At 41.8% G+C, this 26,306-nt stretch overlaps 1 protein-coding gene across 5 annotated transcripts in view; it reads right to left on the bottom strand.

Moving 5' to 3' along the window:
- Window positions 1-26,306, bottom strand: part of LOC115097476 (histone-arginine methyltransferase CARM1-like) — a 296,952-nt gene that overhangs the window by 26,188 nt on the left and 244,458 nt on the right. For 3 of the 5 annotated variants that reach the window (XM_029613387.1, XM_029613361.1, XM_029613370.1), the window contains 2 exons: window positions 6,519-6,604; window positions 2,556-2,645 (listed from right to left, as the gene is read on the bottom strand). In XM_029613387.1, the coding sequence (XP_029469247.1) occupies window positions 2,556-2,645; window positions 6,519-6,604 (176 nt within the window). Of the gene's footprint in view, window positions 1-2,310; window positions 2,356-2,555; window positions 2,646-6,518; window positions 6,605-26,306 lie in introns of all 5 variants that reach the window. The other 2 variants (XM_029613395.1, XM_029613378.1) reach the window with 2 other exon arrangements.

Consider the following 26,306-nt stretch of genomic DNA (forward strand, 5'->3'; position numbering starts at 1 on the left):
ATTTCTAAAATGCGCTTGGCGCGCCCATGGCCCAGCCACATGCCTATCTCCCGGAATTTGCAAGCGCCAGAATTTTAAAATTTGGCCCCGTGAGAACAGATCGTAGGTCTTATTTAAAACTGATTCCCATTACTGTTCTCCTTTTATATATTGTACTACGTATAAATAGGTAATAGAGAAAGCAAGAGACAGACAGGGACTAACTTTAGTTGGAGTTTGTTGTCTGAGTGGTACAATATACATAAAACACAACACTGGGCAGGTGTTCAATATGCACCTGAACTAGTGAATTCTATTAGACTCTGCTTCAACTTGATGTCCCACATATCAGTCTTCAATTTTGCTGTCAAAACAGCCCTAAGCCTGTGGCCTGTTTAATTAAAAGATATATATCTGATATCTAGATTCAGCAGTTCAGCTAGGCACTAATGAAAAAATAATTAGTCTGAAAAAATACTTCAGTTTATCTTTCCTGTCACTGAAGATTTTGTGAGCTCTATATTACATGGCCTAGGTATTTGTCATCGCACTTTTGCCCGGTAGGATTATTTCTCAATTGATTATTCATACTATAATGGAACTACCAATGGATAGGGTTTTGAAAATCCAAGTACCTGTTTTAGTTCTATTGTAAAGGTAGAGTTAATTTGTGAAATGGGTCTTTCACTCCAGAGTGAAGTTGGGAGGATTTCATTTTGTAAACAGGAAGAGACTTATGAAAAGCATAGTTTGCACAATCTCTTCTCCTTCCAGGAAGGCATGACATCATTAGTCCTCCCTGACATATTGCACCATTCATTCTCTGTCACTATATGTTTGATTACCCATCCTGCAGTCAACAAATTATTTTCCAAGTAATATACCAACTAACCCTGTGCCAACTCCCTCTCCTTCCCTATGTACTGCACTCAGGTCAGGATGAAATGGCCTACTGGCTAGCAGAAGGGACCTGAAACAAGACCATCTGAGTGCCACTCTTGCTTTTGCTACTGACACCTGCCGTGGCACTGGAGAAGTCACTTTATCTCCCCCGTGTCTCAGGTATCTACTATAAGTTCTAAGGAACAGGGATTAGCACAGAAAAATAAATCAAAACAGCAGACAGCTATAAACTCAGAATTTATGATTATGAGACTTTGTGCCTGTGGAAGATCGACAACTGTAGCCTGCTCTGCCCTCATATTATATTCTCCCCATTTGTTGCTACAACCTCCAGCAGAGCCACTGCCTTAATTTTTCATTTTAGCCAGTGTTCCACACACAATCCATGACACTTTGTGTTAAACTGCATTAACCAGAAGTTATTTCTCCTGCAAGGAACAATGACATGTGATTGCTTAACACCATATTAAGTCATAGTAATCTTGTCACAAGTTAATAAAAATAAATGCCTGTCAGTCACTAGTGTAACGACCTCCTTGGGCTGAGAGGCTAATACTGGTTCATTTCCAAATTGGTAGCTTGCAGTTTCCTAGCATGACTACATGTAATATGATGCACTTGACTTGGATTTAATAAGCAGAATGGAGACATTCTTTTGAAGATATTGGCAAGCACATTTATACAGAAAATGCAAATGTAGTACAAGATTCCATGATTACATACGCAAACGATCTCTTATGTACAAAACTGATGAGCATGTACAGAACATGCTAATTCCAGTGTACAATGCTAATATTAGTGTTCAACGCACTACAAATATTTTGTGACTAGTGTACAGCATAATGCATTAATGTGTGTAATGTATTGTATCATGAAAAGGAGGGGTGGGTGAGTCAACCTGGATCCCGCCTGTATCACCGTTTTCCTTTCCCCCTGTCAAATACACCAAACCTGAAAGAGGGAACAGTTCAAGGGCTTCCCGAAAAGACAAGTTTGTTTCTGATTCAAATTGTGATTCAGTCTGACCCCTTGCAATTAGTTCAGTTCTTTGTATTACTAAGTATTCAATCATTTCTTGGCCTTTTGGCTAAGATCCAAGTGTAGGATCTGGGTTGTGAGCTGAGGACACCCCTTCTTGGTCTATGGACAGACTGAGATCACATATAATATGTGAGGGATTAATACCTTACCACTGGACCACCTTGGAGAAACCAGTGTCAATGTGTTGTTAAAAACTACTTGTAAGACTTGAAGCATTCTCAGGGATAATAGGCTAATTAAATGCTAATGCCCTACACCAGGCATACCACTAATGTTTATGAAAAACCTGAGAATTTTTTGTAAATATTGATGCTATTCCTTGCACAGAGGGTCACAATTTTTTTGTTTCTATGCTAGGCTTCCAAATTAGGCTGAGCAGGGACAAACCTGGATCAGTGCAGGTAACGTTATACACCACCATCTCTTTGACCACTACATTGGAAAATCAGGAGAGATCAGAACACAATGTGACTGAATTATCCACCCATAATGCAGACTGGAACAAAGAGAATATTTTATGTAAAAAAATAAAAAAACAAGTCTGTCATTAAAAAAATGTCCAATGTGTGAAAGAACTGGGGAATTAAAAAAAAAAATCTTATGATGACAAACTAAGAAAGAAAATTACATACAATGATCCCACAAATGCCACATCGAACCAGAATGCCAGGCCATGGATGAGTCCAGACTGCACCAGCTGGAATACAAAGGGGATTTCCATTCTGCAGGAGCAAAATCAAAATGTTATAATGACAATATTATCTAATAATAATAATAATAATAATTTCTTAATAAAACCTGAAAATAAAATAAAACATTTGCAAGCTTAGGCAAGTTACTAACACTTGAGCAAAGTTAGTAAAAGTCATTTTTTCAATAGTCTGTTGAAGTGCTCGAAACGATAGCAAGTTCAGAATTTTGAAGGTGCAATTGCAGATATAGTACAGATGAATGAAACCCAACCTGTGGCTTGCATGTCACATGTAGGCTCTTTAAGGCTATTAGTATGGTTCTTTTGTAACATACAATTTTTGAATAAATCAGAACAACAAGGAAAAGGTTAAAAAAGAAAATGGCCTAAGTGCTACTCTTTGAGGCTTGGCTGGTGACAAAGTGATTCAGAGTAACAAAGGTCGAGCACTACAGCCTCATTACAAGAATCAGTATTGCAATCAGAAACGCAGTCCATAATTCAGTACTGCAATCAGAAACGCAGTCCTGGATATTATTACCAGTAGGATTTTTTTTTTTTGTCACAATCCTAAATTGCAATATTTTAATCCATTTTCACCACTGTTGTAGGCTGTAGCATGAACAACTATAATAAAAATGCTTAATCCCATTTTGTGCCTATGTGAGTTATTTAATAACATGAGTTGAGAAATGAGACAAAAAAACTTCTTAAAGACAGGCATCCAAAATATCAATTGGGATGCTAATAAGGATGACATTGGAATATAAAGATAAGACTCTATTGAACATTAAAGGAATGTCACATTAAAGTGACCTACTTCCTGGTTAGTGACCCTGGTCCTCCTCTGTTTGCCTTGAAAGATAAGAAAAGAGGAATCACAGAGTTCCTGAAAACTCCCATTTTAAAATAATTCCTGCTTAGTGTGTTTAGCACTAACTTGTGCTGCTGCCAGCTCCCTTTGTCAGATTTGTTTCCCATTTATTTATCTATTTTATTTATTTATTTGAGTTTTTTCTATACCGGCATTCACGGAGTTCGTATCATGTCGGTTTACATAAAACAAAGGGTGATCAATAAATTATAAACGTACATAACTATAACATGAGAGTATACATTTGCAAAATATAAGAAATTATAACAAGTGCGCAGAAAAAGCAGTTACAATAAAACAAGAATGGTTCTAACTGGGAGTTGAAGAAGAGGATGATAGAAGTTTAACAAGAAGTTTAACAAGAAGTAGAACGTGCAGTGGTTGGTAAGTCTGTATCAGTTTAGTGGGTGATAATCAGTCTTGCTGTGTTTGGTGGGAGAGCATCAGTCAGGGTCCGGAAAGGCTTTCTTGAACAGCCATGTCTTAAGTCATTTGCTGCAAGAGAGCGACACGTGCTGCAGAATCAAGCCTCTAACCCAGCGGCATCAATTTTCCATAGAAAGTGTGAATATGTGGCAGCGTCTGCTGTTACTGCAGTCTAAAACCTCATGTTCTGCATATTGAGAGATGATTCCATTTGCATATTCTACAATGTACAACAGTAGGAGCAATGAACCAGAACATGCTGATCAGGATTTTAAAAATTCCTTAGCTCTTATCCAGGCATCACTGGACAGGTATGGTTTTTTAGTTAACCCTCAGGCAGATCTCCACTTAAAAAGAGAGTTGTTCATATTTATCTCATGTATATCAGTTTTGCATCACTAAAAAACTTGATTAGTTTATGCCCCTCAATGACCAAGATTGCTCACTTCTGAAATAATAGTTTTTCAGCAATAGCTTCTTTCACTAAATCATGAACGTGCTTGTCTCCCAAGAGTGAAGTATGCTTAGTCTCTCTTTCTTTTTCAATTATAAATGTCTCATTTTTGTATTTATGCTTTTCATTTGATTGCATACTTTGGTCCTTTTTTTTTTTATCCCTGCCTATTTTGGTACTCGTCTTGATATGGTATATTATTGTTTGAATGCCTGAAAAAATTGATTAAATAAAGAGTTAAAAAAAATAATGTTTTTTTTCTCCCATCAGGGGACCTATCATGTACTAATTATTTTTCCAATAGGCACAAAATGGGAAAAACTCTTTATCACATCAGGCCCATTGTGTGCATGGCAAAATCTCCCAGTAAATATAGAATCTTATAGTATGTATCCTCAGATTTATTTTTATTAAAATAAAGAAGCCCAGCTGTAATCCCTTATGAAAGTGAGGGAGACTGTATAAGGGAGAATCTTTACCTCGGGGTGGGGGGTTGGGGGTAGGCTTAGGGGGGGGGGGGCACTTTTACATACACAGTCAGAGGAACGACTTGCAAAAAATACATCTGTGAACATTTTGTGTCATTTGGCTTGCTGACAGGGAAAAGAGTAGATTTGAACAATGTACTCTCGGCCTAACTTGATGCTCTCTCTACCTAGCTCCCGGAGCCAGGGTTGGGGTGGGATTTGTACTTACATGCACACTTTTAAATTTTCAAACATGTGCTTGTATTTTTTCTCAGAAAACCTACCTGCACAAATTAGCAGCTGTAAATGTGGGCAGGGAGATTTCCTGGGATCAGTTTCCACATGAAAGCGCTTGCATGCTTTCACTTTGAAAACTGGTGGAAATACTTTAGGTAAAGAGGCTTTGCACCGATGGAGTCGGTTTTACAATTACCCACTGAATGAATTGTTTGGTTTCCCTATTTAAGTGTTTTAAGATCTGTACGGAAAAGATATTCGCTTTACCAAGCGATCTCTTCTTTACCTAACATGCCCCCTATATTATGGGAGGCTGTCCTTCAGATATCTTATTAAGCACAAAATTCATTTGTTAAAAAGCACCATGCCACCAAAGAAAAGACAGAAATCATGTCAGCAATAACGTGGACACATAAATGTAAGTATTTAAACAGAGCCACCCAGCTTAAGAATGTAAAAATGACTCACCGCATGGTACGAATAGGAGTCCAGACCTGGAGCTCATCAAATGCCAGGAAGTAGAATTCAAGAGGCAATGAGGAGATCATCCCAGTGGACAAAAGAACCCATAAGGGTCCCTTCAAAAGTGAATCAGAGTTAGACGTAATATTTATTCAGAGAGATGCAGAAAGTTAACGTGATGGCACATTCAAATCAAATGCATTGATCTTCCAGTAATTTTTTATATTTTTGGTCTTCATATTTGTGTGTCCATGTTCATGCTGACTGATCCTTTCATTGTATTTTTGTCTTCATGACTTAGATAATTAAATTGATGTTGGCATATTGCTGGTATTTATGAACCCCGCTGTCCTCCACTAAAGTGCTTTTTGCAGGTCAGCACAGTCTGCCGAGTAGGACACTGCTGTATAAACATTATTTCTTTAACATCAAACAAAGTGACAGTATATGATTTAGTTCACATAACAAACATGACAGATAGAGTTGATGCTACTGAGCTGAAAAATGAAAAAGGAGAAACTATGGATTCCTCTTAAATCTTTAAATTTAGTGATGTTGAAAGACAAATCTCAGAGAAGGATGAGGAAGTAATTGATTAATGCAATATTCTTGCCAACATTTGACAGATTTTAAGAGGAGCAATTTGTAGCAAAAATGGATTAGAAAAAATGGATTTTTAACAGCTAAGGTCAAAACAGAGAGCTCATCCCCCCCCTAAAGGTGGATAGTAGATGCGGGCATTTTTTCCACTGCTGGAGATGGGCTCTTTTCTTCATAAGGCAGGACGTAAAACAAATCCAATAATTTCATGCTAGAACCCTTGCCTCTATGTGCATTAACTATCAGCAGGTAACTAAGCATGGTGAGCGGATTTGGATGAGCAAACTACCTGTGGAGCAGAATAGCTGCAGGAGATAAAGGAGTAAGGAGATACAGTTCACAGTGGCAAGAATATCGGTGACAACGACAATGATATGTACTAACCTGTGCAAGTCTTCTTCTTTACCGTCTATGAAATTGACAGTGTACTTCACTGTCCGTGCCATTAAGATTCTTATGTCAAATGTGTCCTGAGGAAAAATGCATTTATTTTACAATTATGTGGAGATAAACAAGTGCCATCTTACTTAAGAGTCCCTTAAGTTTCTGGTCCCTCTGGTTTCCTTGCAGTTCATGTCAGCAGCCATTTTAATGCTAAAAGGAAAGCCTAAGAAACACTTTCACCTTTCTGATATGAAAACACCATAACTGGCACAGTTAAGAAAGAATTCTTCTTACTTGGAAAATTCCAGCTAGACCTGAAACCACTCAAAAACCTTATAATTCTGGGGTCAGTCTAGTGGAACTGGGACCAAATTCCTGGGTCAGGGCTCCTGCTTCCAGGGCTGCAGATGCAGTGGAGGCAAATTTCACAGTTCCTAGACGGGAAGAGAGTCCCGGTTATTGTGCAACAGCACCACCTGGTGGCCAGATATAAGGCCTGTGAAGGCAGGGATCCTGTGGGAGCCCTGGGGTATGGGTCCTGCCTGAAAAACCTTCACTGTGATGACTGGACTGAGTGAGTTGGGATGGGATATAAAACAGAGGTGGTTGCAAATGTAGGCTCATGGGGCCAGATCCCAGCCCTGGTTCTGGTTGAGTTGGAAGCCCAGAGGAGCAGGAGGAAACTTCCAGCTCTCCCCCTACCCCCAAACAAAATCTTATAATTCCCAATTTCTGACCAGCTGACCTTCCAAAAAGACTTCAAGGTTTCTCCCTTTTGTCTTTTTTTTCAAGCGATATTAATTCTGGGTAAAGTGCTAGACAGAATCCACAGTAAACTTTCCTTTCTAGCCACAGAACAGCATGCAAAACACAGGCAGTGGGGAACTGAAAGCCTTCTATGCTTTACAATGCCAAAGTACCTTCCTTAACCCTGAGCAGGAACGGCTGCAACTAGAGCTCCCATGACCATTCGTCCTCTCACCTTTCTGCTGAGACTTGTTTAGTGGTTACATCAATGGACTATGAACTAAGAATCCTGCACTCTTACTGATCCTCTATGAACCCGGGCACAACATTTTATCTCCCGGTGACTATGTTTGCCCAGGTATGTTTGAGTACTACTACTACTACTACTACTACTAATAATAATAAAGCGACAAAAGGCACCCTTCTTAAGTCTTTGAACGTGGCTCAATTAATTTCAAGAAATCCAAAGGATATACTTTTTTTATATGTATAAACGAATAACAAAAGTTTTAAAAGATGCTGCATCAGCAAGCCTGTCGACGTGTTCAACCCTTAGAGTAGAACCGTCCGGTCTTCTAATCATTTGCGGCTCTTAGCGGCTGTATAGCCTGTAAATAGTTGGCACTTTATTTTGATTCACAGGACCCATCGAACGCTCTTTTTGCAATTGAGTACTAATAATAACATTCCTCTATTTCCTCCCTCCTATTTAAGGTCCATTTGGACCATGTTTTGATGAAAGTTGCTAAATAAATTAACATTAATTAGTATAGTTATAACTAGGATGATAATTAGTACCAATTTTTAATAATGGCTCATTTATGTAAGATAATTTCCATTATTCACTATAATTAATATCATGCTATACAGACATAAATGCACAGTTCAAAATGTATATAAATATGTAATGTTCCTAGAATGATACGCTTATTCTTTATCACTTTTCCAGCATTGAACTTGAGAACACAGAAATTTTAAGGCGTAGCACATTTTGGAGATCCTTCTTAAAGTAACAATGAATTAATGAGCAGCAACCGAATAAGAATCACTATAGGGAAATTATTACATAATTTACACATTCCAGCTGGAATTTTTTTTTATACTGAATTTTAGAGATATGTGCAGCAAAAGTTTTCATGTCAGTTTAATTCATTTCATTTGCTTCCATAATTTGTTTTGTTCATTTCAAACAAAAACAAATTCATTTATCTGAGACATTTGTTCAGTCTTTTCCCAGTAAAGTCAATGAGGGAAACAATGGATCCTATTTTAAACTTCACAACTAGGGCTTTCTAGTCAACTATAATAAAACTTGCAGGCAGACATCAACAGTAGATGGACGAGGATGCCAAGATAGCAAGACTGTGGCAAAGTGGCACTGGCATGAATAACCAAAGGCACCGTGACAGGGTAAAGAGGCCCACAGACATCAACACACCAGGGCATCGAGAGAAGGAGCAAAGCTGCACCAAGAGTGGCAAGACTACCCCAAGTCTCCAAAAGAGGGGCAAAGGGCACCAATAACAGTGGCACGAAGACCGTAAAGCATCAAAAGTGGAGAAAAGCAGCACCAACATGGCATGGACAGCTGAAGGCACCATGGGAAGGGCACCAGCAAAGGTAGCATGAAAACCCTAAGGCACCAAGAGAAGGTTGCCAGGGTATTCTGGCTGTGACACCTCTTACCTCACTGATGACTAAGATTGATTCAGCAGATCTGAGTGGGTGAGTATCCCCCTTCCTCCCTCACTGCTCCATGCTTGTCCATCCAGAAGCTGTGTGCCTGGTCAAAGAGGATAACCTTCTCTGATACACAAAATATCTTTCTTTGGTCAAGGTTATATGAATAGCTGTGCTCCCCTACTAGACTCTCCACATCACCATGAGAGAGGAAAATCATCATAACCTGGAACCTGAAGCCAGAGGGAATTCTAGAGAAGGTCTGCAGAGGTCATGATGTGCAAGTCAGACCTCAAACTCATGGATGTAGAGGGGAAAAATATTAACGGAACCATCTAGAAGCCGAAAGATGGTGAATTTGCTATGCCTGGGCAGGGAGCAGGCATGAGAGCATTTCTTTGGGAGGTACTTAATGAATCTGCTGTAATTTCCTTTTGGTAGAGGTCAAGGCTACTGACCACATAAGGCCAAGCTTCTGTCAGTTACACTGGCTCCTGGTCAAAAGAAAGATAAAATTGAAAATGCTTTGCTTTGTCTTCAAATGCATAAAACAGCTGGCCCCTGAGTACCTCTCCCAGCTTCTGTTGTCCAACACTCCCACAAGGAGAAGTCAATCCTCCCAAATGGCCGTCCTTTCCTCCTTTCCTCCTCTCCTCCGGCTTCTGCCAGATTAACTTGCACGAGACTTTGAGCATTCAGCTGCTATGCCCCAAAATATGGAGCAAGATATCACCACCTCGAAGACTTGACACGTGTCACTGCACCTTCCAAAAGGAAATCAAGGACTTTCCCCTAGGTTCCACATCAAAGACTTTTCCTTGTATTACCAGACTGCCAGAACTTTTCATCGTAAGCCCACGTCTGCCACCCCGGGGCCAATCCTAATTGATGGATTCTTACTCCCTCTGCACTAAGTGCTTGAGTATGAGTCCTCAACCTCGGCCACTTGATGAATTCAGACTACCTGTGCAGTAGCTGCTTGCTTTATCCAAATCTTTTCCTGTCTATTATCATTTCTGCAGATATGCGCCACCTTCCCGCTTAGTGTTCTTTGTTTTTTTTGACGATAGATTGTGATGCTACTGCAAATGTCATTTTTACTTACACATTTCATTGTAATAAATTTGTCTTGAGACTAACTTAAGAAAAATTGCAATATGAAATGTATAAATAAATAAAGCCGGGAAGAAGAGTGGCATCGAAATCCCAGAGCACCAAAAGAGGAAGAAGGCCTAGCATGAGGGGACCATGAGAGGTGCAGCAACTTGTGTGCAAAGCATTGGATTGGCATGGAAAGAGAATCTGACTAGAAGGCAGCTGGAGCTGAGGCAAAAATACCCGAGGACACCAAGGGAGGCTTGGACTATGCGGGAGGTGGGGACTGCCGCCATTGCCTCGCCGCACGCATACTTTAAACTTTTTATTATTTTGAGGGAGTTGAGGCCACCTCGACCGGCAGCTCCGGAATGAAATGTTGGTTAGCAATGACCCCCCTGCTCAATCTCCCCGTTTGGCCGCATTTTTTTTTTTCTTTTTTTCCCCCCTGCTGCTATAAATGTGCGGCAGGGGCATTGGGATCCACGCACACCTAACGCTTACCAGAGAGCTGTTATTTTATCGTGGCTGACCACCTTCTTGGTCAGCCAAGATAAAATATTTGCATCAAATTGTTCTTTGCATGCATTTGCATTATTCATGCATGCAAATTGCATGCAAAGAAGGTCCTTGTAATAGGGGAGGGTATCTGGGCGGGGACATGCAAAATATCGCTTCTGTCATGCAATATACACAATATAACGCGTTAGAGCCCTAACGTGGCTTGATGAATGACCCTGTTAGCTTGTGAGCCCTCTGGGGACAGGGAAATAACCTACAGCACCTGAATGCAATCTGCTTTGAAGTGGCTGAAAGGCAGAATATAAATAAATTGTTATTCCCTTTTATATGATGCTCTTCCCCTTTATTCTTTTTCCCTTACTGCCTACAGCATGCATCAGCCTTTCTAAAGGGCCACTGTCTTGCAATCCAGGCATGCCACCAGTGGATGGATGCATTTCCTAGGGTTTGCTCTGCAGATGAAGAGATGCCCCTATTCCAGGTATAGCTCTATATGCTCTCTTCTTTACTACTTTGCATCTACTGCTTGCTGAGTTATCTGTGAAGTATACTGACCACACTGACCTTTCAGCCTCACTTTGATATGCTGCTGATCCACCTCTGGAGATAGCTAGAGGAGGATGTTACCCCAGAGCTGGGGCAGAACCTGCAGTTCCCCCATAGAGATGCCAAAATACCCCTGGGATAAGAAGAGGGAGAAAGCTTACATTTTTTTTCTTTTTTAATATGTTTTCCTTTTTATAGAAGTTCTGTGTCCTGTGAATGTGGACTTTGTGTTCTGGATTTGCATGTATACATAGTAGGTTCCAGAAGCTGTATGACAGTGAATGTGAGGAGGGGATGACAATGCTTGTGGGGGTGAGTGTGGGGGAGAGGAGGCATGTATGCTTAGGGCCAGATTTTAGTAGCTACGCGCGGGCGTAGATTTTATAATATGCGCGCGCAGCCGCGCACATGTTATAAAATCCGGGGTCGGCGCGCACAAGGGGGTGCACACTTGTGAACCTTGCGTGCGCCGAGCCCTAGGGGAGCCCTGATGGCTTTCCACATTCCTCCCCCCCCCCCCACCTTCCCCTCCCTTACCTGCCCCCAGCCCTACCTAAATCACCCCCCACCTTTATTTTAAAAGTTGCGCCTGCCGGCCAAGTGCTGGCACACAATCCCCCAGCACGGCCGCTGTGCCGGAAGTCTCGGTCCCAGCCCAGCCCCTGGACCAGCCTGCCCTGCCCACTCCCCGCCCCTTTTTTCAAGCCCCGGGACATATGCGCATCCCGGGGCTTGTGCGTGTCGCCAGGCTTATGCAAAATAGGCTCAGCGTGCGCAGGAGCGGGGTTTCGGGGTTATGTGCGTAATATACGCGCGTAACCCTTTTAAAATCCGCCCGTTAGTGGGTGTGTTGGCATGCCTGCTGGGTACATAGGGACTCACAAACTTTTTCAAAAGCCAAGTGCTGTGAGGTACTGTGGCAATCACAGCACTGTCGCTTTTAAAATGGCAAGAAACATTTCTGGACTTTTTTTTCAAACTCTTTATTGAGATTTTTTTCCTTTCCAAAGAAATCAGAGTGAAAGGAAGCATGCGACATAGGCCAGGTCACATGATTTTCTTTGGGCGAAAAAGAGAATGAAAATTCCATTTTTCAAATTGCAGGATATCAAAGAAGCCACGTGGGCAGAAAGGTGGTCACCCAGACTTATTCCTGTTCTAAGGACAACTGCATCTGTTGAAGATAGAAGCTTCAGCCAGGAGAATAAAAACCAATTTTAACCAGGTAAATCTTGTGAATATTGACTTCTGATTATTTGGTGAAGGCCGAAATCTCAGAAAGTGAATCAAGCTACATATTCTAAAGACATTTAAAATAGAATTAGACAATAATGTGATAAAATATGTTTCAAAGTATTGCTGCAATTGAAGGCTCTCTGTTGGACAAATGCAAATTATATATAATAAACAGCCTGGATGTGGAAGAAAACCCAAATCACAATACATTTTTTTTTTTTTAATTTAAGGCTTTTATATACCGATAACCATTTGCATATCGTATCGGTTTACATGGAACAGGTAATGTTTACAATTAACATAATGAACGATAAGGAAACATAAGGAAATAAATAATAACGGGTAAACTAATGCTAACCATAGGGAGGGCAATTTTATAACAGCCCGCGTAGGGCTGAAGTCTGTAAATGCAAAGAACGTGCAGACTTTAGCCCTAATTTCCAAAACAGACTTCCATGCATAAGTCCGCTTTGAAAATCAGTGGGATTGTGCATACCTTCGCACACCATAGGCACACAAATTTACATCTCCTAGAGAGCAGGTTTAAATGCCCACAAAAACATTTACATGCATGCCTTCAAAAAATGAAAGTTATGCACATGAATGAGTTTCCTGCCCCCAGTTCCACTCCCAGGAATGTTTTTTTTTGCAGTACATGTAAAAGTTCACGAAAGGGGGTGGAGTCAAGATGGCGACTTGAACGGTTGCACACTCACAACCTGCTCTGGCGTTTCTGCTTATAGAATGTCTAAATAATTCAAAATGCCTCCAAAAAGAAAGGGGAAAACCAGGAATTACCCCTCGGTTTCAGCGCTTCCTTCGGGGCAGAGGACCATCGAACAGTGCGCCGTCAAACCGGCAGTTTTGGAGCTAAGAGGTCCGGCTGTCGAGACACAGGAAAGAGAATGTGATCCGACCTCGGAAGGCGTATCCCTTAGCCCCCCCTGGACGAACGTCTACCTCTGCCTGCGCGTGGGACCTCAACGCCGCGACTGGGATCGAGTCCCGAAGTGGAAAGTCTTCCCCAGTTCGAGGGGGCAGCAGAGATGGAAAACCCCGCGCAGACCTCCACAAACAGTGGAGAGAGTAGCATCGGAGAGCTGCAGCTGGAAAGAGGAGGAGACCAGATGAGTGAAGGAGGTGAGAGACCTGTGTCGTGCCCTCTTCCCTTGCCCGAAGATATTTTGAGTATATCGAAACCAGAGGTAGTAACGTTAGATTCATTATGGCTTGGCTAAGGCTCTTGTGGACTGCTCGGGGAAAATAAGCTCAGTGTCGCAACAAATGGACACATTAAATAACAGTTTTCAAGAACACAAGCAGGAAACCTCTGTGAAATTACAGAATATGGATACTGAACTTAAGCAAGTCAAGCAGGTGCAGACAACCATAATAGAAGATTGTGGTGCTATTAACAGAAAAATCGAAAATATTGAAAACATAATGAGGCATTTGAATTTGAGGGTACTAAATTTTCCCAGGGTGATTGGAGAAATTCCTAGAATGACTATTAAACATTATTTCCTCGAAGTGTTGGAAATTTCCCCTGAACAAGCTCCACCCGTGGATAAGGTTTATTTCTTACCTATACATAGCAACCAACAAACACAAATGGCTCCTAATATTTTAGAAAACTTAACAACTTTTCTTGAGACATCTACATATGAAATAGCAGAAAGAACAACTTTATTGATATCCTTCTTCAACGAGAAAGATATGGGAAGAATTATGCATGCCTAACTTTACAAAAACTCAGGCTATGTTTATGGGTGCAAATGTGAGGATTTATCCTAACTTAACCAAAGCGACACAGATGAAGAGAAAAAACCTTTTAGATTTAAAACCTGAAGCTTTAGCAGTGGGAGCCTCTTTTTTTCTTAGATTCCCCTGCAAATGCGTAGTAAAATTTGAAGCAAACAATTATATATTTTTCCAACCCGACCAGCTCAAGAGCCACTGCTATTACTAGCAATGGTAACATGGAATAGACTTAGTTTTTGGGTACTTGCCAGGTTCTTATGGCCTGGATTGGCCACTTTTGGAAACAGGATGCTGGCCTTGATGGACCCTTGGTCTGACCCAGCATGGCATGTTCTTATGTTCTTATCGAGGCTAAAAATGTATCGCTGCAAATAAGCAGTGGGTAAATTATAGTCCAATCTGAGTAATCTGGTTATTGAAAAGTTGCCTTTTTCTTAATTGATTCAAATATTGCCTGTATTCTCCTTTAATTTGCCTGGACCCTGCCCCCCAGTGTATAGGGGTCTAATGGGTTAATTTAACAATTGGACTTATATTGTTTTTGATGGTAATATTGCAAATGGTAAACTGATTTCCTTTTCAATTGTTTAAACCATATTTCATGATAAAGTGGATGCTTTGTATGTTTGTTAAAAATCAATAAAGAGAAAATTAAAAAAAAAAAGTTCACGAAAAATCACTTCCATACATAGTTTCATGCATACAACCTTTGGGGTAATAAAATGTGTGGTTTTACCAAATAAAAACCTCATTAAAAAACACATTTTATGAGCATAAATGCTTTTGAAAATTACCCTCATAATTTGTATTTGACAAATTATGGATCCCTAAATATTCTTGCTATTCACTGGACCCTTTATTATCTGATGTGCAGAAGAAAAAATTTCGTTTTCATTTTTGGTTCATTTTCGGGAGTTTTTTTTTTCCCACGAATTTCATTTCGTGGATTGTTTGATTCATTTTCAATCATGAGAAAAAAATGAATCAAACTATAAAAAAAAACAAATGGCCAAAAAACAAAAATGAGGCCTCGAGGGGCTTCCCGCCAGCCCACCCGAAAAAATGCCGGGGCAAGGATCCCCCTTGGCCCCTACTTACCCAGTCCAGTGGGGATCCTCTGAGATGTTGGCCTGACCTGGAGGCCGGGCCCCAACACCTGGGCCTCAGCTGAGGCCTTGATCCAGGCCTGATATCGCCACCCAGCCCAGAGGCCAGGCCCTGACGTTGGGACCTTGGCCCGGACCCAAGCCTGATGCTGTGACCTGGCCTGGAGGCTGGGTCCCAATACCAGGACCTCAGCCTAGGCTGGGTCCCAGACCCAGGCCCGATGGCACAACCAGGCCTGGAGGTCAGGTCCCAATGCCGTGATCCAACCAGGAGACTGGGTCTTGATGCTGGGGCCTCGGCCCAGGTCAGAACCAAATACCGGGGCCTACGCCCAGATCCAAACCTAATGCTGGAGCCTTGGCCAGGAGGCAGGGTCCTGATGCCTAGGCCTAGGCCCAGGGTCAGGGCCAGGCCTCGTAGCCCAATCCTCAGAGCTTCTTCTTGGTCCTCTTCCTGTTTCGGCAATTGCAAGCCAAAGGACACCATCTGCTGGTGCTATCCACTGGGGTGAATGCGCCAGAATTAATTAGCTCTGGTGCAATCCCAGCGGATGGCGTCAATTGGCTTGCAAGTGCAAAGAAGGAAGAGGAACAAGAAGAGGCTGCGAGGCCTGGGCCTGACCCTGGGCCAAGGCTCAGGCATTGGGATCTGGCATCTTGGCCAAGGTCTTGGCATCGGGCCCAGGCCCCGGTGTTGGGACCTGCCCTCTGGGTCAGCTCACAGAGTCGAGATTGGGCCAGGCCCCGGCCTAGGCTAAGTCTCCAGTGTCGGGATCCTGGCCTAGGCTGAGGCCCCAATGTCAGGACCCGGCCTCTGGGCCACTTCACATTGCCAGGCCAGGGTCTGGGCTGAGGCCTCAGTGTTGGGACCTGGCTTTCGAGTAGGGGTCGTGGCATCAAGCCTGGGTCCGGGCCTCAACTTAGGCCCCGGTGTTGGGATCCAAGCCTTTGGGTCAGATCTCAGCACTGTGCCTGGGTCCAGACCTAGGCGCCAACATCAGGACCCGGCCTTCATTGGATTACCTGACGGATAAGGTAAGTTTTAGTTTTTTTATTTAATTTTTGGAGGTCTCGGACAAGGTCTTGGTGTCGGCCCGTGCTTCCACCAAGACCCCAGTGTCGCGCTCAGGCCTAGTCTGTGGCCCCTGCTTTTGGCTTCAGCCTATGCCATAGGTGAGGTCCTGGCTTCAGGCCTAACCCTAGGTCCGAATCATTAGTTTAAAACAAAACAAATTAGCTTATTCGCCACATTTTGCAGTTTCATTTTAAATGAATGCACATCTCTATTATATGTTCTATTCCAACCGAGATGATTTCTTATGATCCACTTCTTGTCTTCAGCCATACCTGCACACATATTCTTACCCCTTGTTTAGTGTTTTTACTTTCACTGACTGCAGTTTGGGCTGTAATTTTAATTATCATTTTGATTGTAATCCACCTTGACACTAATTTAGGAAAAACAAGTTGACAACAGATTCAGAGATGTTTATTAAATCTCTGTGTTCCCTAACTATCTTGATTTCTCTGCAATGTGTATGCAATAATACCTAAGCATCTACTTAGATGTGATTAATTACAGAGTTATTAATAATTCAGAATTAATTAGAGACTGCATCTGTGCTCAGTCATATTCATTTTGAGTAATTCATTGAAATAAATTGAAATATTGCCTTACAAATTATGCCTTCGCTTGGTTATCATATGTTACGTTTTTTGGGGTTTTTTTGCACTCCATCTTATTTTACTTTTAAAGTCTGTTTTTTGACCTTTTCATTCCATGTTCTATTTTCTTAAAGTTTTCACCTAATATGGTAGTTGCATACTCTTCATGTGTCTTGGACACATGGACCAATTTGATGACACCTACAAGGTGGGGGAATGCAGGGGTCAGGAGCGGGCAGATTAAGTGTGAGGACTTCTGCCTGACCAGTCAGCTTCCCTTTGAGTTGAGTCCTCCAGTCCTGGTGGCTGGCAGACGGGCAAGTGCACTGCCTCAGGGACTGGGCAGCCATGGGCACTGGAAGGCAGCAGCAGTAGGCAAGGGACAAGAAGGTACTCTGAACACAAACAACACAAACAGTAGTGCACCAGCAGGATAGGGGCAGATGATAAAGAACATGGCAGCAGAGGTATACAGACAAACAAGGGGCGATACAAAGCACAGAACAGCAAGGGCAATACAAAGGAAACACATGGACAAGGGGACATAACAAGGCCTAGCACAGGACAGGGGCAAACTAGCAATACACAGATAGGAAGGGTTACAGGAAGGCCTAGGTAATGTAAGAACAGGGATGGAAACACATCACCATGGGTGGCCACTGAAACACCTTGATAGGGTAAGGAACAGGTAAGGGACACAAAGGCATGAAAGGCTCCAGGGAGGCCAAGACAAGATAAGGACAAGGCTAGGAGCACAGGCAAGAGAGGCCGTAGGAGGGCCTAATTAAGGCAAGAGCAGTGCAAGCAGCACAAAGACTAAAAAGACCACCGGGAGGCCTTTCTGGTCTGTGTGCTCCTTGCACTACTCTTGATCTGTTTAGGGCTAAAGCAAGGCAAGGAACCAGAACAAAGATACTAAGCAAAAAGTACAAAAGCAAGAGGACAAAGTCAGAGGAGATGCCATGCTGAGGAGGGGAGTAAGCTGAAAAGGAGGGTTTTATGGGGCTGGCTTGCTGGATGGAGGCTAGAGCATGTCCGAGTGGTCCACTGTAGACATAAGAACATAAGATATGCCATACTGCGTCAGACAAAGGGTCCATCAAGCCCAGCATCCTGTCTCCAACAGTGGCCAATCCAAATCATAAGTACCTGGCAAGGACCAAAACATTAAATAGATCCCATGCTACTAATGCCATCATGAATCGGTGGTTATTCCCTAATGATTAATAGCTATTTATGGACCTCTCCTCCAGGAACTTATCCAAACTTTTTTAAACCCATCTACATTTGCTGCCTTAACCACATCATAAGAACATAAGAAATTGCCGTGCTGGGTCAGACCAAGGGTCCATCAAGCCCAGCATCCTTCCAACAGAGGCCAAAACCAGGCCACAAGAACCTGGCAATTACCCAAACACTAAGAAGATCCCATGCTACTGATGCAATTAATAGCAGTGGCTATTCCCTAAGTATAATTGATTAATAGCCATTAATGGACTTCTCCTCCAAGCACTTATCCAAACCTTTTTTGAACCCAGCTACACTAACTGCACTAACCACCTCCTCCTTGTGCGTTGAGTGAAAAAGAATTTTCTCCGATTAGTCTTAAATGTGTTACTTGCTAACTTCATGGAATGCTCCCTAGTCCTTCTATTATTCGAAAGTGTAAATAACCGAGTCACATCTACTCGTTCAAGACCTCTCATGATCTTAAAGACCTCTATCATATCCCCCCTCAGCCGTCTCTTCTCCAAGCTGAACAGCCCTAACCTCTTCAGATTTCCTCATAGGGGAGCTGTTCCATTCCCTTTATCATTTTGGTTGCCCTTCTCTGTACCTTCTCCATCACAACTATATCTTTTTTGAGATGCGGTGACCAGAATTGTACACAGTATTCAAGGTGCGGTCTCATCATGGAGCGATATAGAGACATTATGACATTTTCCGTTCTATTAACCATTTCCCTTCCTAATAATTCCTAACATTCTATTTGCTTTTTTGACTGCTGCAGCACACTGAGCTGACGATTTTAAAGTATTATCCACTATGATGCCTAGATCTTTTTCCTGGGTGGTAGCTCCTAATATGGAACCTAACATCGTGTAACTACAGCAAGGGTTATTTTTCCCTATATGCAACACCTTGCACTTGTCCACATTAAATTTCATCTGCCATTTGGATGCCCAATCTTCCAGTCTTGCAAGGTCCTCCTGTAATGTATCACAATCCACTTGTGATTTAACTACTCTGAATAATTTTGTATCATCCGCAAATTTGATAACCTCACTCGCCGTATTCCTTTCCAGATCATTTATATATATATTGAAAAGCACCGGTCCAAGTACAGATCCCTGAGGCACTCCACTGTTTACCCTTTTTCTCTGGCATTGAATTCCAAAGCTTAATTGTGCATTGAGTAAAAAAGAATTTTCTCCAATTTGTTTTAAATGTGTTACTTGCTAACTTCATGGAGTGCCCAATAGTCCTTGTACTATCCGAAAAAATAAATAATTTCACATTTAACTATTCAAGTCATTTCATGATTTTGTAGACCTCTATCATATCCCCCCCTCAGCCGTCTCTTCTGCAAGCTGAACAGTCCTAACCTCTTTAGTCTTTCCTCCTTGGGAAGCCATTCCATGCCCTTTATCATTTTGGTCACTCTTCTCTATACTTTCTCCAGTGCAACTACATCTTTCTTTGAGATGTGGCAACCAGAATTGCACACAGTAGTCAAGATGCAGTCTAAGCACTGAGCGATACAGAGGCATTATGACATCCTCTGTTTTATTTGCCATTCTCTTCCTAACGTCGTGTAATTACAGCATGGGTTATTTTTCTCTATATGCTTCACCACATTATATTTCATCTGCCATAAGGATGCCCAATCTTCCAGTCTCGCAAGGTCCTCCTGCAAATTATCACAATCCGCTTGTGGTTTAACTACTCTGAAAAATTTTGTGTCATTTGAAAATGTGATCACATCACTTGTCCTACCTCTTTCCAGATCATTTATAAATATATTAAAAGGCACTGGTCCAAGTACAGATCCCTGAGGCACTTCACTACTTAGCTTTTCCCATTGTGAAAACAGACCATATAATCCTATTTTCTGTTTCCTGTCTGCAATCCACAAAAGGACATCTCCTCCTATCCCATGACTTTTTAGATTTCTTAGAAGCCTCTCATGAGGGACTTTGTCAAACGCCTTCTGAAAATCCAAATACACTACATCTACCGGTTCACCTTTATCCACATGTTTATTAACCCCTTCAAAAAAATGTAGCAGATTTGTTAGGCAAGACTTCCCTTGGGTAAAGCCATTCTGGCTGTGTCCCATTAAATTTTGTCTATATGTTCTGGGATTTTATTCTTTAGAATAGTTTCCACAATTTTTTCCAGCACTGAAGTCAGGCTCACCAGTCTATACTTTCCCAGATCACCTCTGGAGTCCCTTTTATATATCAGGGTTAAATTGGCCAGAGGGCTGCCTAGCAACCAGCTTTGTTACATCATGTTCTCATTGATGCCGAGAAAAGTATAGATCATACTTGACACCATATAATAAACATAAGATACATTGTTGAATTAGCACTTGCTTTGTGTACAATTTTGAAAGCAAGTCCCAAGCAGCACCCGCTAGCCCAGGACATCCCAAACCTGTCCTGGTGGCATCTTAGCCAGTCATGTTTTCAGGATATCCACAATGAATATGGATGAGATAAATCTGCATGTATTAGTTCTCAGCGCATGCAATTTATCTCATGTATATTTATTGTAGATAATCCTAAAAACCTGACTGGCTGAGGGGTCATCAAGTCAGATTTGGGAAGCCCCACCTTACGCACTAGACAATAGGGATGTATAAATAATTTGATTTCTGAAGTAAGTTACCTACATTTTCAGCAGAATTCCTCCCCAGAAAAAAAATTGCAGATGTTGATGAACTTCTGCAAATAAATTTCATGGACTTTGCACTTGCATTTTCAGACAGCAGCAGACACTTACAGATTTTCACTGGTTGTTCAGTCTCTCCTATGGTGTCTATTTAATTAACTTAAAATTTTCATTTGAATCATAAGTGCCCATGGGGCAGTTGTAAACATTTTCTAATTTGATCTTGATATCATGAAGCCTGAGTATAGAGATTTACTGCACTAATGAATATTATTTTATTTGTTTTGTGATGTTTATTTTTTATTTTAATTGAACTGAGAATTTAGTAACATCGATTATTCAAGAGAAACAACCTACTGGTGGTGAAGGTAAACATAGCCCTGTGGTGTTACAGGGGAATGTTACCTTGGATGAACTAGGGAAAATGATATTAAAACTTGATAGCAATATTATTAAGATGAATGAGTCGTTACTAACTGTGATTAAAGCTAACAGAAATCAAACTGAAGAACAAGAAAAGAAAATTTTCAGATGTGAAAATGAATTGATTTCTGTAACAAATAGAATGCAGTTAATACAAAATTCTGAAAATGTTTTCATACATGATAGTTTGGTCATCCATAAAGATTTAGAATATATGGAGAATTTATTTAGAGCAAAAAATGTAAGGATAGTTAACTTTCCTATGACTTGTTTGCTATCTCCTTGGGAGTTATTCAAAAAAATTTTTTAAAAGAGAACCTATTATATGAAGATGAGGAGATCCCAAAACTTTCCAAGATTTATTATTTACCTAAAAAGGTCCTCCAAGAAATTGGGGGACAAAACGTAAGGGAAACGTTATCTTCACCACGCATATCGACCTTCTTAGAGGAGTCGGTTGACCTGATTAATAGTAGGGTTACTCTATTTATTTCCTGTGTTGCAGAGCAAAACAAGGAGAAATAGTTTAAAAACTTTTTTGGTGGTTAGAGACATATTATTTTGTGGACATCGTGTCCAAATCTTTCCTGATGTGGCGAGATCCACTCAGGCAAGGAGGAGGACTTTTTTGTCTTTGAAAAGTCCGGTGTTAGCACTAGGTACAACATTCTTCTTAAAATTCCCATGCTTATGTTTGATCACTTATAAAGGAAAGAAATTTGGTTTTGTTGATCCAATCCAGTTAGAAACGTTTATAGTAGATAAAAATCAGGTATTATTATCAGAGACAGACGCCAATTAAATAAAGTAACTCCCTTTTCTTTATAAGATTTTTTCTTTTAAATCCAACAACTTGATTAAGTAAGGTTGGATATTTTCCTGACATGATTATTTGTTTTCTCCCCAATTATAGGGTCTATGAGCAATATAATAAATGATTATTGATATGTTATGGTAGTTACTATTATAAAAATATAGCATTGTATACATATTTTCCTGTTTTTTCAAGATGTATATCATTGATAAAAATTAATAAAAATTTAAATTAAAAAAAATTAACTCTTAAATTAAATGAAATTATTCCAATAAAACAAACTTCTGCATTTCAAACACAAGCTTGCCCACAATTCTAATCTGAGAGCTATTTGTTTTTAAGTTCACTCATCCCTGCTAAGACATAGCACAACTAATTTTTACTGTGTATGCATTTATAGTACTAAAATGTTGTTTTTGTGAGCAACCAAGGGAAACCTGCAGATGGTTCCATTTAACTGAATAAAACTGAATCACCGGGAATCTGCACTGTATGCAAAAAAAAAATAAAAATCATTTGATGGTAAGAAGATGAACAAGTGCACAAAAGTTGTTTCATGTATTTTTTCTTCCATTTGTCAAGCCAATAATTAAATTCTGGAATAACACCTTATGTATGTCCTTCTGACCTTGGTAACAGGGTGAGAGGCAGAGCAGGAAAGGATGAAAGAGACCCATTTTAGAAATACAATAGAGTGCTAGGCACTATGAGGGCCATTTTCAGACATATACTTGGGTTACAGTGCTCTGACTGAAAACTGACCCTCCTCAAATGTGTCTACAAGTATGCTAGCTGACAGGGTGCAGCTTGTGGCTGTACTACTCTCTGGGGTAGCCACCTCTCTACTCTGCCTGTAACCTAGCTTCCAGTCGCTCTTTCATGTATGTGAGACACTGGGATTGGAGACTCCATTCAACCCATGCATCACAAACTTTTGGCTAGCATGTAAGTATTATTTTCTGTCAGAGGTCTTAGTTTCACTTGCATTTGCTATAGCAAGGAGTCCACAAACCGGAACACCTCTGCTTCCATTCTCTCTTGCTCACGGAAATCCTCTTAACTTTTTCTCCAGGATATTTAATATGGGGGATGGCCCCCATGGTCACTTGTGAAACTCAGATCCTCCTTGGCATCCTTGAAGGGCTTCAGGATTTTTATCAGCTGCCTCATCACTACCCAATCATGGTGCACCAGGGGACAGCCCACACCAATCTTAGTTTCTAGAGACAGATCATGAAGGCGTGTCTGCTGCTCCGCTGACCTCTGCAGAATCAGATGGAATCAGGTGGAATTCCAGCAGGCACCGACATCTTGAATCAGGGACGTATGAGGCATCCCAGTTTCTTCCTGCTTCTCATGGAGAAACTGCCCTCCCTTCACAGTTCAAGGAAAATATCCTGCTGTTCCTTCAGGACTCGAATACCACGTTGCTTGGGCCCCGACCCCCAAGGCATCCCTCACTGCCAGGTGTAGCAAGTGTACAAAGCAACAGTTCCCATGAAAGCCTCCGTCTTCCATTGTCCTTATCATATTTGTACCACTGTCTGTCACAAAAAAAAAACAACTTGCATTAAGATGCCTACCTTTCTAGTCTAGCTGCCAACCTTCCAGCATCTTTCTTATGATTGATAGGATATTGCACAAAGTACGAGGGCTACGCATCACCTGGGTTTGCTGCACAGCCCACCTGCACCCTGACGTTCAGTCCTCACTACAGTTGCTTCCTGCCCCTCCCTCGGCCAGCATCCACCAAGTGTGCAATCAGGGACAGGTAAGTGTGCATAGAGTTCACACTTCTCCAGATGTCGCTGGTGAAATGCACACTGCTTCCCCCTGCCTCAGCCAGCTGCAACTTTTTCCCTGCAACTACAACACAGGTTGTACAGGTAAGAGGCAGCCTGCTTACTAAGGCCTAGATTTATCAAAATGCGGTAAGTACCGCATGCGATAGCAAAAGGGGTGTGGTTTATGCAAATAGTCAGTTTATCACAATTTGTGCTAATTACCTATGCGACTAGCTAAGTTAGTGCAGAGAGAGAGAGAGCTAGCTTGATGTTACCCAGGTAGAGGGTCCATCAAGCTAGGTTGAGAGAACATTGCCCAAATCTCATCTTGGAGTAAGTTTCCTCACTCCGAAGGCCATCAAATCTTCACAAGAGAGCACTGTTCTGTTTGTACGTCTCACGTTGAATGTCAAAATGGCCCCTAACCCCCTACTCTAATACCTAAACCTCACCTCGAGTTACTAGGTGGGCCTACCATAGAGATACAAATACCTATCTAGGGAGATGACTTCATGGCCAGTCTCTCTCTCTCTCTCTCTCTCAAATAGGCCTTGCAGGAGGCAATAAAACCATACTGCCCACTCACAGCAGCTTAACACCATCAACTCCTCTGAATTTGCATTGCACCATACAATATGGTGTTATTGCATGTGAAAAAGCCTTAGTGCAGTTTGATAAATGACCCCCTAAATGTAGTCCTGGATGGCACTTTGTGATTGGGAGCTAGCAGATGTTTGAAAGCTCAGGTTCACCACTATCTTCAGGGGCAATCATTTCCCCCGATACACTTAATTGTTACTACTTTCAGTGCTGCCTGCCTCTTGCCCCAGGACCCAGTCCATTTCCTCTGTGGTGGAAGGGCAGTGGGGAAAGCCTTCGGCTTTGAATGACAGAGGATGTCTCCAGGCTAATGCTTCTGCCCTCCCCTGATGCCAATGCTAGCAGGTGCTGCTTCTGCAGGTCGATGCCTCATACCAGCATTTGTCAGATGCTCCAGTCCACTTTCTCTTGACTGATGTCCTTACTGCAGTGAATACACTGAGCATTCAGGAATGTCTTGCATGATCTCTTTTCTTCATCCCGGTTGGGGTGGGGGGCTGATACTGGCACTGGAGTTGAGGTTGAGGGTGGACCATGAGTAAAAACAAAACAAAACCCAGAGACATTGTTCATACTCTCTACCTGCACCTCCTGCTCTTCCTGAGGGCTGTCCTCAATACCATCAGTATCGTTTCTCTCCCTCATCACTTCACTGGAGGCTAAGCTGCTATGCTGACTAGACCTCCCAAGTTTTCTTCAGCTACTAGTTCTTCAGTAGCTTCTGATTCAGGGAATCCCAGGCAAGATTCTTCCTCAGAATCAATGGCTGAAAATAATGTGTCTGTTGCAAATATTCCTATTTATTTATTTTTTTTATTCCTCCTTTCAGCTATTTCGAAGCGGATTACATTCAGGTACTGTAGGTATTACTGCTTCCATTCCTTCTGCCTCTTTCCTTGAACCCGCCCTGCTGCCACCAGCCTCCGATGGCTCTCCCACCTTTTGCCCCCATTTCGAAACAAGAGGGAGAGAAACAGGCGGTGGTGGCACATTCTCTTCCAATTTCAGGTTTTCTAGCTTCCACTCTTGGCTTTCTGTGGCTAAAATGTTTAGGTGCATGACTGCCTTTTTTTCTCACTGCTGCTAGTACTGCTTGTACTTCTGACAGACTGGGCTGACTCTGCCCCTGCCGTTTCCTCTTCTGCCCTTTCCTCGCAGTGGCAGGAGGTTTTGGGATCACAGTAGAATTTATTGATTCTGTACCAGCATTCGCAGTACCACTCTACTATTGAATAAGTGTGTTTGTCACATACATTCAATCTAATTCACAGATTGAGTTTACATGAATACTTAGCAAGCACAGAACAAATGCTAGTGGTGGCACAAACTCAGTCTGTGTCTTTCTAGCGCTATCCCTCACCATGCATGCAGAAATGTCTCTGTCACACACATAGACACAAATAAAGTGTACGTGTGCGCACTATTGATTGACAAAGGTTAATAAGAAGTGGAGATGACGAGAGGTTTACAATTAGGTGTGAACCATAAAGAATAGTATAGCGCTATGAGAGTTCGTGGAACCTTATCTTAAATTACTCAGACTTAAAAGTTAATTAAATCAACATATCCTTTGTTTATTCAACAGTTGCTTGTAGACAAATCTCTCGGTCCCCCGACACGGACCGTGTTTCGCCACAAGGGCTGCGTCGGGAGGGACAAAAGCCCAAGAGTGAAATGGTAGAGTCTGTAACCTGGAAGTGTGGAGTATGTTGAATGTGTTTTGGAGCTCTGCGGAGGGAATTCAAATCAACTTACAAACATGTGACCATCAGGTCGATACAGTAAAGTGTGCTCCGTCGGAGCGCACTGTCAGCCTGCTCTGGACGCGTGTTTTCCCTTACCCCTTATTCAGTAAGGGGAGGAAAACACACGGCCCACCCGCGGCACCTAATAGGGCCATCAACATGCAAAT

The sequence above is a fragment of the Rhinatrema bivittatum genome, chromosome 1, assembly GCF_901001135.1.
Source record: "Rhinatrema bivittatum chromosome 1, aRhiBiv1.1, whole genome shotgun sequence".
Taxonomy (NCBI): Eukaryota; Metazoa; Chordata; class Amphibia; order Gymnophiona; family Rhinatrematidae; genus Rhinatrema; species Rhinatrema bivittatum.